Source organism: Telopea speciosissima, chromosome 1 (genome assembly GCF_018873765.1).
Source record: "Telopea speciosissima isolate NSW1024214 ecotype Mountain lineage chromosome 1, Tspe_v1, whole genome shotgun sequence".
Classification (NCBI taxonomy): domain Eukaryota; kingdom Viridiplantae; phylum Streptophyta; class Magnoliopsida; order Proteales; family Proteaceae; genus Telopea; species Telopea speciosissima.
Window position 1 is genome coordinate 8599827 of NC_057916.1, and position 16663 is coordinate 8616489.

At 40.0% G+C, this 16663-nt stretch overlaps 2 protein-coding genes across 2 annotated transcripts in view; both read left to right on the plus strand.

Moving 5' to 3' along the window:
- Positions 1–14267, plus strand: part of LOC122655343 (SAC3 family protein B-like) — a 32464-nt gene extending 18197 nt beyond the window's left edge. The window contains exons 12-15 of the mRNA XM_043849567.1: positions 6636–6728; positions 6827–7671; positions 7761–7875; positions 12432–14267. Coding sequence (XP_043705502.1) covers positions 6636–6728; positions 6827–7671; positions 7761–7875; positions 12432–14264 — 2886 coding nt within the window. The 3' untranslated portion in view covers positions 14265–14267. The remainder of the gene's footprint in view (positions 1–6635; positions 6729–6826; positions 7672–7760; positions 7876–12431) is intronic.
- A 1394-nt stretch (positions 14268–15661) lies between these two features.
- LOC122655410 lies at positions 15662–16663 on the plus strand. The gene has a single exon (XM_043849630.1). It carries the CDS (start codon positions 15662–15664, stop codon positions 16661–16663), a length of 1002 nt encoding a protein of 333 aa, XP_043705565.1.

The window sequence follows — 16663 nt, forward strand, 5'->3', positions numbered from 1 at the left end:
TTATGGGTAGGTATGATGGAGGTTGATGGAGGGTGGCTGCAGGGAGTGGATTATGATAGTTGAAGATGAAGATATATACGTGGCAGCCTAGAGTCCCAGTAGTTGCCCAACCATCGAAGTCCCACCTTGATCCCACTTGAGTCTCACAAGCAAAAGTTCTCAAAGAGAGAATTGTTTTCAATTCATGGTTGCCAAGAGAGGCTCCCATGGTTTCTCTTTATATAGGGAGTGGGAGGCTAAAAGCCCACCTTAATTATATCAAAGACAATAAGTGATAGTTTGGAATTCCAAGAGACAAAAAGTAATTCCACAACAAAAATATAGCTAGTGACTATTAGACTTCTACATAGAAACATGAAAGGACTCTTTAATAAGCCTAGGAAATATGAAAAGACTAACTAATAGTCCTACGAATAAGAAAAGGGCTCATAAATGTGCCTTGGAATACAAAAGTTAAGCACTAGAAACTAAGAGAACCAATGAGATATTCTAGTGGCTTCCTAGTAAGGCCACTAGATGCACATCAGCAGAACTGCAGGGCCAGAGATGCCCTGGCCAGCCTATCCGCAAGGTCTGGGCTTGGCTTGGTGCTGGTCTTGGACCGACATGTGGACCAGGTTCTGGAAACGAACCTTGTGAGCCAACTTCGCCCTGCATCATAGGATGCCGTTGACCTTTCTCTGGTTCTTCATCTTCAATGGCATTCTCCTGTGTACGTGAATGCTTTCTCACAATCTCACTTGGAAGGATTTTCTGTTTGTTTGTTTGTTTCCGACTGTCGAGAGAAAGGACCTCGTAGGGAAACGAGGGCAGAATTAATGAGTGTGACTTTGACAGGGAGAGTGTATGGGACTGGAAACGAGGGCAGAATTAATGAGCGTGACTTTGACAGTATGGGACTGATTCTGTATGTTTCGAGTCTTTGCTTATTTATTGTGTATTGGTCTCAGAACTCAGAAATTACATTGGATGGGTAATGGGTTTTTTGTGATGTTCTGTAGAAAATAAATTGTTTAATGTGGCTGGCTTTCTTCTACCTTTATGTCGATTTGACCGTCTCTTTCATTTCTTGTGTGCACCTTGCACATGCCTCTCTCATTTGGCAATGGAAGCACAGAGTGACAGACCCAGCCCACCTACCTACCCATGTCATGACTCATGACCTAACAAGGTATTTGGTTTCCAACACTAGCTCATCGAAAGAGCATGCTAGCAATGCTCACACGAAGTAGACAAAGCTAAGAAACCATACATAAGTGAAGATTTTCTCCCCCCCAAGGTTTAAAGTATCGGTATCGGGTATCGTGTTGATCGGGTGATTTTAAGAGACGTATCGTATCGTATCGGATTGGAGATACGTATCGATCGGTGCAGAAACGCATGAAAATGATCAAAATACGTATGAAAATAAACTTTTGGACACAAAAAACAATATAAACAAGCAATTTGTGTCATATATCATGCATATACACTAAGAATTGTGAATAATGTATAACCAGACAAGTGCGGCACTTTGAAATTGTTATAAAAGATTAAAAGATGAGATTTCTTACATGTAGAGTCACTCTATTGCCATGAAGAATGTCGGGGTGGATCAAAGTCATGTCTGTAAGGGTCTTCAAGAATAGGAGCGATTAGGATGATGTTGTGTACTGACCGAACATATGCACAATACTGACCCCAGTCGAAATACTGATGGTAGCGACTCTCCCACTAATAGTAGAATCATGTGTACTGCTCTGGAGTGGTTAATGTTGTGAAAGCACTGGGTTGTGGTTGTGCCTCTTCGTATCCATAACTTCCATACTCTACAGAAGCCTCATGTCCATAGCCCGAAGAAGAACCTGATGCATAATGCCCATAGCCTGATGAAGCACCAACATGATCAGAACTAATGCTAAGTGACTCCATGCCACTCATAAGCACATCACTATCATATGGATTGTGGGAACACTTGCAGCCTTGCCCTTCCGACTGTAAGTCTTATGACGACCACCTTGATGAGTATCTTGGTTAGCATGTGTGTATCCTGCCTCACATGTGAATTGCATCCCAGCATAATGTTGTGAAACCCCATGGCCACCACCACCACCACCATCATCATCATCATCACCATCACCATCACCATGGTCGCCTTCATCATCATCATCAACATCTTGTTGAGTTCCTCCATACGGATGACCTGACCTCGTCTTCCTAATTAAACCTTCTTCAGGGCTACTTCATCGTCTTCAACATTAGGATAAAGATCTTGTGATGGTGCCTGTGTTTCATCATCATCAATCTGTCGAATTATGTTCTCTATGATTGGATCAGGTATGGTTGTAATGTAGTTCTAGATAGGGTAAAGCCCTACTAGAAGCCAATTAAACCAGGACCAACAAAAAGGAACTAAGGGGCTGTTGGTTCTGCAGTTTCAGTAGGACAGAATTGCAGTTTTAGGTCAAATCTAGGGCTTAGGTTAGGATAATGGAAGGGGGGCTTAGGGGGTATGGCTAGGCAGGTTTATAGGACTCTAATAATGTAGGTATTATAGAGTTTTAAGTGTTTTGAAAATTCTGTAAAACTGGGCAGTAAGTCAGGATCGACTATGGATTTTGGGGAAATTAATGAAGGATGAGGGGATTAGGGTTTTGATGGACAAATATGGCTGAGCAGCAAGATCTAGAGTTGAATGGAATTCAAGCAAAAATAAAGGGGGATCAATTGGGGAAGGGAGTAGAGGATTAGAAGAAGAAATTAATGAACAAGTTGCAGCAGAAATCCACTAGCAGCAGCTTGGACAGAAGTGAAGGATAGAACCACCTTCAAATTGGGATCCTCCCAGCCGTCACGGCGCAAGGAGTCGATCGGATTCCACCAATCCCTTTCCACCTTGATAGAATCACAAGGATGCACACTCACAAGGAGCACAGGAGCAGCAACAATGGCAGCCAACAAGCAAAAGCTTTTTCATTAATCAAATTCGTATTCAAAGCTTTGCCCCCTTACAACCTGATATAAAAGACTCAAAAATAGAGTTCTACTCTAAAAAGGAAAGGCTTAACCCAATCCTTAACCTATTAGGTAACTTAAACTGACTAGGAAAAAAATACTAAAAGAAATAGATTCAAAACCTGGCTGGACTTATAGAATCCTAATCCAGCCTAACTTACATCACATGACCACTTAGACAAGTCACATGATCACTAATTACATAAAAATCAAAACTAAGGAATTAAAACAGCTAATCCCGTATACAACCTAATTACCCAAATTTTAGGTCCAATAAAGTGGCCTATTACATAGAAAACCCATGGGATCAAAGGCCCAACATACATATAACCCAACCCTAGACTTATTTCTAAAGAAATAAGTCCATTTCGGTGATGAATCTACATCAACTCTCCCCAACTTGAAAAAATTCGTCCTCGAATTTTGCAGTGATGAGGGGGAAATAACATATGTGTAGCAGCTTAAACCATTCCCAAACAAAATTCTGGTGATGCAACAACATTAGGGATGAAGTCTTCAAGGCGTGGAGCTTTATCTGTGAAGAACCATGGTGGCATAACAAACTCTATGTGTTCGATCTCTGAATCACCCGTGAATGCCCTATCCATAGAGTCTTTAGTGTTAATAACCTTCTTAGACACCAGCTCCACCTCTTCATCTTCTACTGTATCAGCCTTATCTACATTGGTTTCTTCAATATAGACCACTTCAGTAGGATCTTCTACATGTTGCTTTTCCATCTTTGAAGCTATAGGAGTGGTCTTTTTCTTTTTATCACAATTCACTGTCACTTTAGATTTATTTTCAATTTCCTTTGGCAATGAAAATATGTATTCTCTATACCTGTCTGTGTCTTCTCTGTAACCTCTGAGTCTCTCCCTGTGATCTCTGGTAGGGGTGACTCTTTGTTCTCCCAATTGTTGCAACCTATCCAGGATGGCTTCATTTGCAGCCCTTTGTTCAGCAGCAAATTTCTGGAACAATTCCAACATAGTAGCCATAGGATCTGCTGATGGATTTACTACTTGATTACCATGCTGATCTATGGCTCTGATACCAAATAATGTAGTTCTAGATAGGGTAAAGCCCTATTAGAAGCCAATTAAACTAGGACCAATAAAAAGGAACTAAGGGGCTGTTGGTTTTGCAGTTTCAGTAGGACAGAATTGCAGTTTTAGGTCAAATCTAGGGCTTAGGTTAGGATAATGGAAGGGGGGCTTAGGGGGTATGGCTAGGCAGGTTTATAGGACTCTAATAATGTAGGTATTATAGAGTTTTAAGTGTTTTGAAAATTCTCAAAATCGGGCGAAGTAAGTCGGGATCGACTATGGGTTTTGGGGAAATTAATAAAGGATGAGGGGATTAGGGTTTTGATGGACAAATATGGCTGAGTAGCAAGATCTAGAGTTTAATGGAATTCAAGCAAAAATAAGGGGGGGTCAATTGGGGAAGGGAGTAGAGGATTAGAAGAAGAAATTAATGAACAAGTTGTAGCAGAAATCCACTAGTAGTAGCTTGGACAGAAGTGAAGGATAAAACCACCTTCAAATTGGGATCTTTTCGGCCGTCACGGCGCAGGGAGTCAATCGGATTCCACCAATCCCTTTCCACCTTGATAGAACCACAATGATGCACACTCAAAAGGAGCACAGGAGCAACAACAATGGCAGCCAACTTGCAAAAGCTTTTTCATTAATCAAATTCGTATTCACAGCTTTGCCCCCTTACAATCTTATATTAAAGACTCAAAAATAGACTTTTACTCTAAAAAGGAAAGGCCTAACCCAATCCTTAACCTATTAGGTAACTTAAACTGACTAGAAAACTAAAATACTAAAAGAAATAAACTCAAAACTTGGCTGGACTTATAGAATCCTAATCCAGCCCAACTAACATCACATGATCACTTAAGTTGTCACATGACCACTTAGACAAGTCACATGATCACTCGACCACTAATTGCATAAAAATCAAAACTAAGGAATTAAAAAAGCTAATCCCGTATGCAACCTAATTACCCATATTTTAGGTCCATAAAAGTGGCCTATTACATAGAAAACCCATGGGATCAAAGGCCCAACATACATATAACCCAACCCTAGACTTATTTCTAAAGAAATATGTCCATTTTGGTGATGAATCTGCATCAGGTTGTCTGGCGATCCTCACTTAAATGATCCATTACCAATACCTTATCGGTGTCCTCTATTTATGCTCTAACTGGATCTTCATCGTCAAGTAGGTGGTTGATGTCGATTGGGTTGACATCTACTTCATCCCCGTCTCTTTCCAATTCTAAATATTTAAGATTCATCTTCATATTGTAATGGACATACACTAGCTTCAGGTTTTGGTGTGTATCAACCCGTATGTACTCCAGTTACATTCAGAGACACTAGAGGATGCCGTTAGAGATAACACCCGAACTGCAATTGTTGTCAAGTGTGGAGCACTTGTACCCCCCATAATTGAGCCACCAATCAACTGCACAATAATGAATGAAATATTAAAAGACAAAAGTTTGAAACAAATTTTAAATAACATAATAAATTATTAAACCCAACTTACCTTGGCGTTGTGTGCTCCTAGCATGGATAGTCATTCTATCAGCAAAACCATGAGTGACCTCCCGAAAATATTTAGTCTAGAGAGGTATTAAAATATTAGTTAACTACTAAAGCTGTTCTATGATAAATTCTTAGTCTCAATCTTTTTATACATTAATGTATTACTAACCTCTTCCATGGCAAGTGTGGCCTTGGCCACATCTAGCTCCAATCTGTTGACAACTCTCTTTAGGGCTTCCAATAGATGTGGTCTACACCCTATATTATTGGTGTATTGAATATCCGGATTCAAATAATATGTTGCACATGGTTTGTAATTGATGGTTAGAAACCTAAAACTAACATAAATAAATAGTAACTTAGGATGAGTTATAAGAATAAGATTACCTGCCCGATGAACATCTTGAACCCATGAGAGAGCGCACGCTGGCATCTCAGGGGCGGAATTTCTGCCTTTCATAGGAGGCAGAGCTGTAATTCCCCCCCCCCCCAACCGGAGAACATTTTCCCAAAATTTATTGTGTTCTGTATCTGATTCTTTACTTGTTTTTAATTCTTACCTACATATACACATTCAGACTGTATTTTTATTAAGCACTAATATGCATTTCCTAATTCTTTTAATATCTTAAAATTTCCAGCATATCTGCCTTGAGTGTTTTACAAATTGACTTACTGAAATCCACCTTCGTATTGATTCTTTGTTCCTATTGGTGTATACTTGTGTAATTGAAAGCTATAACTCATGTTTCCAGCTTGGTGAAAAAAAAAAATAACAATTCTGTTGAAATTGATACGAGTTAAATTTATAAGTCTCTTGGTGTGGATCTATGAGAGAGAGACTAATGGTTCAGCATTCTGCTCTACCTGCTACTTTTGGTTCTTGCTGCTGTTCAACTGATTATATTGGCATTGCATATGTCAGTGCCAAACTTTTAATCATAAGATTTGTATACTTTGCTCAATTTAGGAAATGTAGATACATGTATTCATACCTTTTTAGTAATGATGGTAACCTACATATTTAAATTTTGACTACATGAGGCCTAAGTGTTGTCATGCTCTTTTGACCAGTTACGAACCCAGGCACTTGCTTCTCTACATGGTGGCCTTCAGAATAACCAAGGAATACCTATCACACATGTTAGAAAATGGCTTGGGATGGAGGTAATTTTGTTGGTCTAACATGGATAAAATCTCTGTTATCTTACTCAGGACAAATCTCAAGTCTTTTTGCTTGATTTTTAGTTTTTTTTTTTAACCAGGAAGAGGACATAGAAAACCTCCTAGAATACCATGGATTTTCAGTAAAGGAATTTGAAGAATCATACATGTTTAAGGAAGGTCCATTTCTCAACAGCGACAATGACTGCCCTACCAAATGCTCAAAACTTGTTCACCTGAAAAGGTCGAGAAGGATTCTTGATGATGTTGTTTCTTCCAATTATGTGGTGACATTGCCTGTGAAAGAACCCAAACAGGTTTTCCCAGAAAAGATGGACAAGATTGAACAGAAAGCTGTACAATTTGTTGAAATGAAAGATTCTGCTGATGTTGTTGATGAAGACATGTCTGATTTTGAATCCAACACTACTCCAAGGAATGGCTCTGCAGTACAGCCAACACTTAAAACATCAACTGACCATCACTTGGGCAATGTTTCTTTCGAGCCTTTGGATGTTCCTGAAGTTCTTTGTCTTGAGACTCCGCCATCTATGGTTGGAAGAGTTAGCAGTCCAGTCTCAGGTGCCGATTCGACTGATTTTATGAAAAGAAATATGCTTTCAAGTGTGAAAGAGATGCCCTTGATTAGTAGGGATAACACTCCAGTTTCAAATACGTTTTGGACTGATTCTCTGGAAAGACATATGCCTTCCAGTGTGAAAGAAACACCCCTGCATACTTTGCCAGGGGATCTCTCACGAGTTGAGAGATATCAGGGGTCGCTTTTTGAGACTGTGTTGAAGGATTCGGCAACTCAGGAAGAAGTAATCAAACACCTAGAGAATAAAGAAGTCATGGTTTCTTCTGAAGAATTAGAAGGTGAAAAAGCTATAGCAATTCGACAGGAAGCTGAAGCTTGGCAGGCAAAACTTAAGTGGATCCTAAGGTTTGAAGCTTGTTTGACTAGTTAGCTGAAAGTTGAGATTTAGCACTGAAACATGCAGCTTAATTTCTTTTTCATTCGTATTTGGTCAGGATATGGAAGCGTCGTTCTTCAAAGCAAAGGGAGCTACGTGAGCAACGGAAATTGGCAGCAGATGCTGCATTAAATTTATTATCATTAGGCCCACCACTTCGACCAAGGAAAACTGTAAGAGTTTATCTAGTTCCAGCTTTCCTATTAAATTTCAGTGTTTTGCATTATGTTTTCTTGAATGGATTTTAGTGCTATTAGCAAACAGCCATGAATTCATCTGAATCTTATTTTGAATTTCTTACATTAGCATGACTTGCACTAGTCAACAGCTGACTAAAAGAGAATGTCTTCCATTAAGAGGAATATTATATCCATAAAATTGTCTGATATCCCAGTAACTTGCAGGTTTAGCTTATGATAAATGGTTAATGATCTGCTGTCGGATAGGCTTAATCGAAGAGATTCAAGGGACAAGATATCAAGAATAGATGATCCAAAGAGTAGTGCATAGATTTTATGGGTTGCATGGTTTTAACTATCGATGTGTATCATACTGTATCGCCTGATATGTATTGGTATCAGTGATTGATATGATACAGTACCAATACGATACTGAAGAAAACAAGACAACTGTATCTTCCCTGTATCAACCCATATGAATGAAGTGGAGAGGTGCATCCGAAGTCTTGTGTGATCAAAGTAATCCTTTAAACTTAAAAGGGAAATTTTATTGGACAGTTATATAACTGACTAAAGACTTGGAGACAGGATTATGTCCATCAAACTGGTTTTGGAGAAAGAGGGTTTCAATATTGTATTCGCTTATGCACCCCAAGTAGGATTGGATGAAAATAGTAAGCGGCAGTTTTGGGATCACTTGGATGATTTAATGCAGGGTTTTGGCCAAGATGAATCGATTTTTATTGGAGGTGACCTGAACCGACATGTTAGGAGTGATCGTAGGGGATTTGAAGTTGCCCATGGCGGTTTCGAGATCGGAGAGAGGAACGAGGAAGGGACCTCGATCCTAGACTATGCGGTAGCTTATGATCTTTCCATTGTGAACACTTTCTTTGAAAAAAGAAAGGAGCACTTAGTTACATATAAAAGTGGGAATCATACCAATCAAATAAACTTCTTCCTAACAAGGGACATAAGGGTTTGTAAGGACTGTAAGGTTATCCCTGGGAAGAGCCTAACCACCCAACATAGACTGGTGGACCTGGATTTATGAATCAACGCACAAAAGCGTAGGAGGAGGGAACCTATGTACCTTAAGATAAGTTGGTGGAGACTAAAAAGGGAGTCCCTAAAGACATTTACTGATACTATGGTCAAACAAGGAAAGTGGGACTTTGAGGGAGACACCAACACGATGTGGAGCGAGATGATGACGTGTATTAAGAGGGTTGCCAGGGATGTGCTAGGGGAAGCGAAGGATAGTTGTTAGGCCCCTAAGGAGACTTGGTGGTGGAACGATGAGGTCTAAGTAACCATTAAGACCAAGAAAAAATGTTTTAAGGCATGGCAAAGGACTAAAGAAACAGAGGATAAAAAGAGGTATTTTGATGTCGTAAATGAAGCTAGGAAGATTATGGGGAGGGTTAGGACGAAGAAATATGCAGATCTCTATACTATCCTAAACACAAAAGAAAGGGAAAAAGCTATTTATAAGATAGCTAAGATGAGAGAAAGGATGAGTAGAGATTTCGATTAGGTGAGGTGTATCAAGGGTAATGATGGAAGGGTGTTGGTAAGGGATGAAGACATTAGGAAGAGATGGTACAAGTATATATGTGACCTCCTTAATGGAGATAGGTTGAGTAGATATGAACCAGATGATTACATTATTCAACAAGACACCACACGACATAGATATGTACGAAAGGTTAGTGTGGCGGAAGTTAAAGAAGCCTTAAGAAAGATGCACACAGGCAAGACACCCGCCCCTGATGAGATTCCAATAGAAGTGTGGAAATGCTTAGGAGGTTATGGTGTACATTGATTAACCACTTCTGTTTAACAAGATTATGAACACAAGGGAGATGCTAGATGAGTGAAGGAGAAGCATTGTAGTCTCGATCTACAAAAATAAAGGTGATATCCAAAGCTGCAATAACTATAGAAGCATAAAGTTAATGAGTCACACTATGAAGCTTTGGGAGAAGGTTATTGAAGCCCGTTTGAGAAGAGAGACTCATATCTCGATGAACCAATTTGGCTTTATGCCTGATAGATCCACAACAGATGCTATCTACTTATTGAGGTAGCTCATGGAAAGATATAGAGATAGCAAGATGGATCTCCATTTGGTCTTTATTGACTTGGAAAAAGCATATGACCGAGTCCCTAGAAATCTAATCCAACATGTTCTAGTGAAGAGAGGGGTGTCGAGTATATATGTGGAGGTAATTGAAGATATGTATGAGGGCGTGGTGACTAGTGTGAGATCTGTGGGAGGTCAGGGCAAGGAATTCCCAATCATGATTGGGTTACATCAGGGTTCAGCCTTAAGCCCTTATCTATTTGTGCTTATCATGGATGACCTAACCAAGAGCATCCAAGACGAGGTCCCGTGGTGTATGCTCTTCGCCGATAATATCTTTTTGGTGGATGAAACTAAAACAGGGATTAACGCTAAGTTAGAGTTGTGGAGATCGACCTTGGAAACAAGGGGCTTTAAGATTAGTAGAACAAAGACGGAGTATATGTGTAATTTTAGTCTTAATATAATGGATTCTGACATGGTATGAATTGAGGAAAAAGAGATACCGCAAAGTGACTACTTTAGATATCTGGGGTCAATCATAAGTAAAGAGGGTGACATAGATGATGATGTTTCGCAGCATAGTTGTCATGGCGTCCCTCTTTGATTTCTTCTTCCTGTCTCTCTTTCCCTCTTCGATTTCTTCTTCCTGTCTTCGATTTCTTCTTCCCTCTTCGATTTCTTCTTTCCCTCTTCAATTTCTTTCGATTTCTTCTTCCTGTCTTCTTTCCCTCTTCGATTTCTTTTGATTTCTTCTTTCTCTCTTCGATCTTCTTCGATTTCTGAATTTTCTTCTTAAAACTTGAGAAACAATAGAGAAAAAATAAAACATGGCTTGATTATACATCTATTAACACATTAAAAATAGAGAAAATAAAAAATAAAACATGGTCGACATGCTCGCCATGTCGATATATTGACGTGACACCCCTCCACTGACTTGGATCGCCGTGACAACTATGTTTCGCAGAGAATTAAAGTGGGATGGATGAAGTGGAGCTCGGAATGTTGTGTGGCATTGTGACCGACATATTCCTTTAAAGCTTAAAGGAAAGTTCTAGAGGACTGTTGTTCGACCTGCTATGATGTATGGGGCCAAATGTTGGGCAGTTAAAAACTGTCATATTGAGAAGCTTTGTGTAGCAGAGATGAGGATGTTAAGATGGATGTGCAGAAAAACTAGGAAGGATAAAGTAAGGAATGAACGTTTTAGAGCGGACTTGGGAGTTGCCCCTATCAATGACAAATTCAAAGAGAGTCGTTTGAGGCGGTATGGTCATGTGCAATTGATGCTAAGGACGCTCCAGTAAGGAGGAGTGATATGATCCCAATTGAAGGAGCTAAAAGAGCTAGGGGCAGGCCGAAAATGACCATAGGAGAAGTTATGAGGAAGGACATGCATAGTCTAGGTCTTGTACAAAGTATGACCTCGGATAGAGCCTATTGGAGGGCAAGGATCCATGTTGTAGACCCCATCTAGCTGAGATTCTCTTGACTGGCTGGGCTGTGCCTCTTTCCTCTTACTTTAATCTTTCACCTCTCTTTTTTATTTCATTTTCCATCTTCCTTTGTTGTTTTCCTTTTGTTTCGACCGTAGTTTCCCTACTTTGTCTGTTTGGATCCATGTAGCCGACCCCATTAAGTTGGGAAAAGGCTGAGTTTGTTGATGTATAAATGGCTATGATGTATGGTGTGGAATGTTGGGCAGTATCATATAGATAACTCAGTGTAGCGGAGATGAGGATGTTGAGATGGATGAGTAGCAAAACTAAGAAGGATAAAGGAAGGAATGATCATATTAGAGCTGATTTGGGAGTAGCTTTGATACATGATAAACTACGAGAAAGTCATTTGAAGTGGCATTGCCACATTCAATGGAGGCCTTTGGATGTTTTAGTGTGGAGGAGTGTTTTGATTCAGATTGAAAGAACTAAAAGAGCCAAGTATACCTAAAATGGCCCTCGGAGAAATGGTGAGACATGCATAGGTTAGGCCTTGTATCAAGTATGACCTCGAATAGAGCTGATTGGAGGGCAATGATCCATGTAGCCTACCCCATTTAGTTGGGATAAGGCTGAGTTGTTGTTGAGTTTTGTGATAGTTAAGTGTATTTTGTATTTATTGAAGTAGGTTTAATTTTTATCTTTTCACTGCAGTCTGTTGTGTCTAAACAAGGGGTTTGCCCGAATAATCCCTCTCTCTGTCCTTTCTTTTTTGTTGATAACAAACTTGAAACTTTTTCTTATAAAGATGAATATCCATGCCATATAAATTTCTAAAAAGACCATAATTTCCCAATAAGTAGTAGCTACTGGATGAAGAAATGTTTCAGCATTGATTTTCTTTCCCAATAAATTGTAGCTAATGGACGAGTAAATTTCTCATGAATTTTTCAGCATTGGTTCTCTTTCTTTTTGAGATTCTTATTCCACCTTATAATTTTTTTTTCTCCTTATCCTTGAAGGAATCAAACATTGTTGGTGAGCTTAACATTGATCATATTGTGAAGGAGAGACGTGAGATACAAAGGAGATTATGGTCCAGGCTGAATGTTGCTGAAGTGGTTGAGGGGGTACTGAGGGAAAGAAATCCAGATGCCAAGTGCTGTTGCTGGAAACTTCTTGTCTGTTTCCAAATGAATGACGCAGGGAAGAATGGATCACTTCAGAGAAGCCAAATCAACCATTTTGGTGGGCGATGGTTGCTCAACAAGCTTATGGGTGTGAGGAAGGAAGTTGATGATGAGCTGCTAGTTTCCTTGCCAGGCGTATCAATATGGAAGAAGTGGTCTACCAGGCTATCCGGCAGCCTTCCGACCTGTTGTTTATCTGTCATCAGAGACATTGAAGTTGATAAATCAGATGATACAGCAGCTGGTGCAAGTTCCGTTCTTTTTCTTGTATCAGAAACCATTCCTTTGGAGCTTCAAAAAGTTAAACTCCATAACCTTATTATGTCCTTACCTTGTGGTTCCCGCTTGCCACTGCTTATCTTAAGTGGCATGCTTGGAGAAGAGGTTCATGATCCTTCTCTGAGGGTAGTTAATGGACTAGGACTTCATGACATGGATGAAACCAGGATAAAGAGCTTCTCGATCAAATTCTTAACAAAAGATCAGTCAATGGAACATGTTGACGAGTTTTTCTGTGATGATAAGTTACGAGAGGGCTTACAATGGCTAGCAGGACAGTCACCACCACAACCTTATCTTCTTCGTCTTAGGACACGTGAACTGGTTTTAACTCACTTGAATGCTTCATTAGAGGTTCTTGACAAGATGAATGTGTCTGATGTGAGTCCCAACCATTGTATTTCTGTCTTCAATGAAGCATTGGATCGATCAGCAGAGGAGGTTACTTGTGCAGCTGATATCAATCCTGCCTGTTGGCCCTGTCCTGAGATTGATATGCTTGAGAAATCCAGCGATGAGCAGAAGGCTGTGAACTGGTTTTTACCAAGCATTGGGTGGAGCTCAGCTGCGAGAATTGAGCCAATTAAAATTGCAATTAATGGCTGCAAGCTACCACTTTTCCCTGATGACTCGTCTTGGTTGGATCAGGATTTACACACAGGAAAGGAGGTCCAAGACCAGAAGTTAGAACTCGAGAAATGCCTTGCCAGATATCTGACTCAATTAAGTAAGATGATGGGATGGACACTGGCAGCAAGAGAGTCAAATGTAATGGTTCAAAAAGGTGCTCAATTAGTGCTTCATGATTCCTGCTACCATATAGTTCCAAGATGGGTAGTGATCTTTCGACGAGTTTTCAATTGGCAGCTAATGAATTTAAGCAGTGGGATCTCCTCAGTAGCTCATGTGTTGGAGCACCAGCATGAATCCTCTTTGAAAGAACACAGCATGGTTACTTCGCAGGTTGAAACTCCATTGGAAATTGCAGATTATTTAAGGTATCGAGAGGATAAATTACCACCATGTTTTCTCAGCCAGCTATCACTTGATGAAATGGTTGAAGTTGGCTGTAACTCACTTCCTTCTCGGAGGGACCAATCAGAGTTCGAGCCTGTTCATCATCTCTCTGCGATGGAAGACAATGGTAGTATAGCTGTGGAGGCTACCACTGCCTCTGATTTAGTGGAGGATGTCCAGTTCCCTCGACGAGATTGTGAATTTGCTGAGACTGGCGATACTTATATATCAGGTGAGTTGAATTACAGTAATTGCGAAGTAGTTGTAGTTAACAAGGAGAAGAAACAGGCTGATAGATTGACGAAGTTGTTGGAGCAGTGTAACCTTGTGCAGGACATGATTGATGAAAAGCTCTTTATATATTTCTAATAACCTTATGTACCTAGATAATTTTTGTAAGCCGATTATAATTCAAATGTCACAATTCACTTGTAGTTCTGGTTCGTAATTCCACTTATATGGTATTCAAGGTGTACAAGTCTGCCCAGAGATGTTTCTACGTATAGTAGGGAGTTAATCACTGTAGAGTCTTTTGTTTGGTTGTTCATTTTAGAGAACATTCTCACTGACATGTTTTACTAATCAAGAAAAAAATATGTATGTCTTCTATCTCTGATAACTGTGTTCTATTTTGTGAAATTTTTTCAGAAACAAAAACGGAATGTAAAAAATTTCAATTCTGCAGCTTGTCTCAGTGTTACAGTGGTGCAACCATTAAAAATAAGGGTAGTTATCCTTGTAACAATGGAAGGTAAAACACCTCAACTCAGGTTTTCATTACAATTTGTTGGGCTGGATTTGGACTTTCTTTCACTTAGAAAGTCACAGTCCTGTCTCCTGATTGGGCTTGGCCTTGGCTTCTTTAGGCTAGGTTTGGATGTTAAGAAAAGAAGAAAAAAAATAATAAGACAAGAATCATGATGGTGTATAACATTTATGTCTCTTTTTCTCTCTCTCCTCAAATTCAACATTTTTTGGATTTTTTTCTTTTCTTAGCTTCCAAACATAGCCTTAGTTTCGGCCCACTTACATATGAAAGCGATATGAAACTAACCTCTTTGGATTGATTTGCCTTAGAAGATCGTTGACCAGTCATAGATAGGTTACTTTTTGATGAGTAATTTTCTACCATCAGATCCATTACTACTTTGACAGGATCTTGATCTTGATTCCAATCCAAAGGTCAATAAACAGCTCTTTAGATGAGGGAAGCGTCACTATCCCATTTTCTTTCCCCAAAAAGAATTATAATATTCGTAATACACGTCAGAGTCCACGACACTAGATGTTGACTTTTATGAGCTACGAGGGTTAGTTAAGTAATTTTACTAGGAAAGACAAGAGCAGAACGGGTAACTCAACATTCGAGAAAAACCCGACTCATTGATGTGAAGGAACTGGTCAACCACTACCAGTCTTGCTCTTGCCACCGTACGAAGGAAAGATCACTAAGAGCCCTTATTTTCCATCATAGATTCCAATCCGTTTCTGAATAACATTGGTAATATGATAAGATATGTACTATCTAATGCACTGAATCTTTTTTTCCAATTAGCCTTTACCCGCAAAGCACCCCTGATGTCGGTTTATTAGGTTATTTAGTTGAAGACCAAGGGTAGTTTAGGAAACAAAAATTCTCTTCACCATTTCCACGCATTCTCTTCAATAAGCCTTCCTCAGGGGAGCTCAGATCGAGCAGAGACTCTTTGAAGGATAGCAAAGAAGAAGAGAATCAAATCAAGAACCAGAGAATTGAGAGAAAATCGATGGATAGAGAACCAGAGGAGCTTCAATTCCTGGGATTGTTCGGAATCTACAAGGAATCCTTCAAGATCATCATCTCATGGCGAAAAATTTTCAACAAGATCACCCTTGCACTTGTCCTCCCACTTACCTTCATCTTCTTAGCTCACATGCAAGTCTCTGGGCTCATCTTCTCCAAAATCCTCCACAACGAAGAAGCCTTAGACTTCACTCGCACAGATACGGCTACCTACCATCGCCTTAGCGATCGAATCTCATCGGAATGGGTCGCTTTCTGGTTATTCAAGGCGGCTTACCTCGTTTTCCTTCTCATCTTCTCCCTTCTGTCCACCTCTGCTGTCGTGTACTCAATCGCTTCTATCTACACCGCTAAAGAATTGACCTTCAAGAAGGTCATGGCCGTTGTCCCCAAGGTCTGGAAACGCCTCATGGTCACCTTCCTATGGAGTTTCCTCATCGTTTTCATTTACAATGTTGTTGCGGTGGTTTTCTTCGTACTTGCCCTAATCGTCGTCAATCCTGGAACCACCGCCGGGATAACACTTGGCATCGGTCTTCTCGCCCTCTATTTCAGTGGGGTTGTTTATATCAGTATTGTGTGGCACTTGGCTTCGGTGATTTCTGTTTTAGAAGATTTCAAGGGTATTAAGGCTATGACCAAGAGCAGGGCCTTAATAAAGGGGAAGATGAGGATTGCTTGTGCGATCTTCGTTAAGCTTAGTATCATGTTTGCATTGATACAGATTGCGTTTGAGAAGATGGTGGTACATGGTGGGAAATTGGAGATGGGGAGTAGGGTTTTGTTTGGGATAGTTTGCTTCTTGTTGCTGATGCAGTTGTTTCTGTTCGGGCTGGTTGTTCAGTCTGTGTTTTACTTCGTCTGCAAATCGTATCACCATGAGAGCATCGATAAATCTCTCTTGGCAGATCATCTCGAGGTTTATGGCGGAGAGTATGTTCCTCTCAGAGGTAAGGATATTCAATTGGAGCAATATGATGTGTAA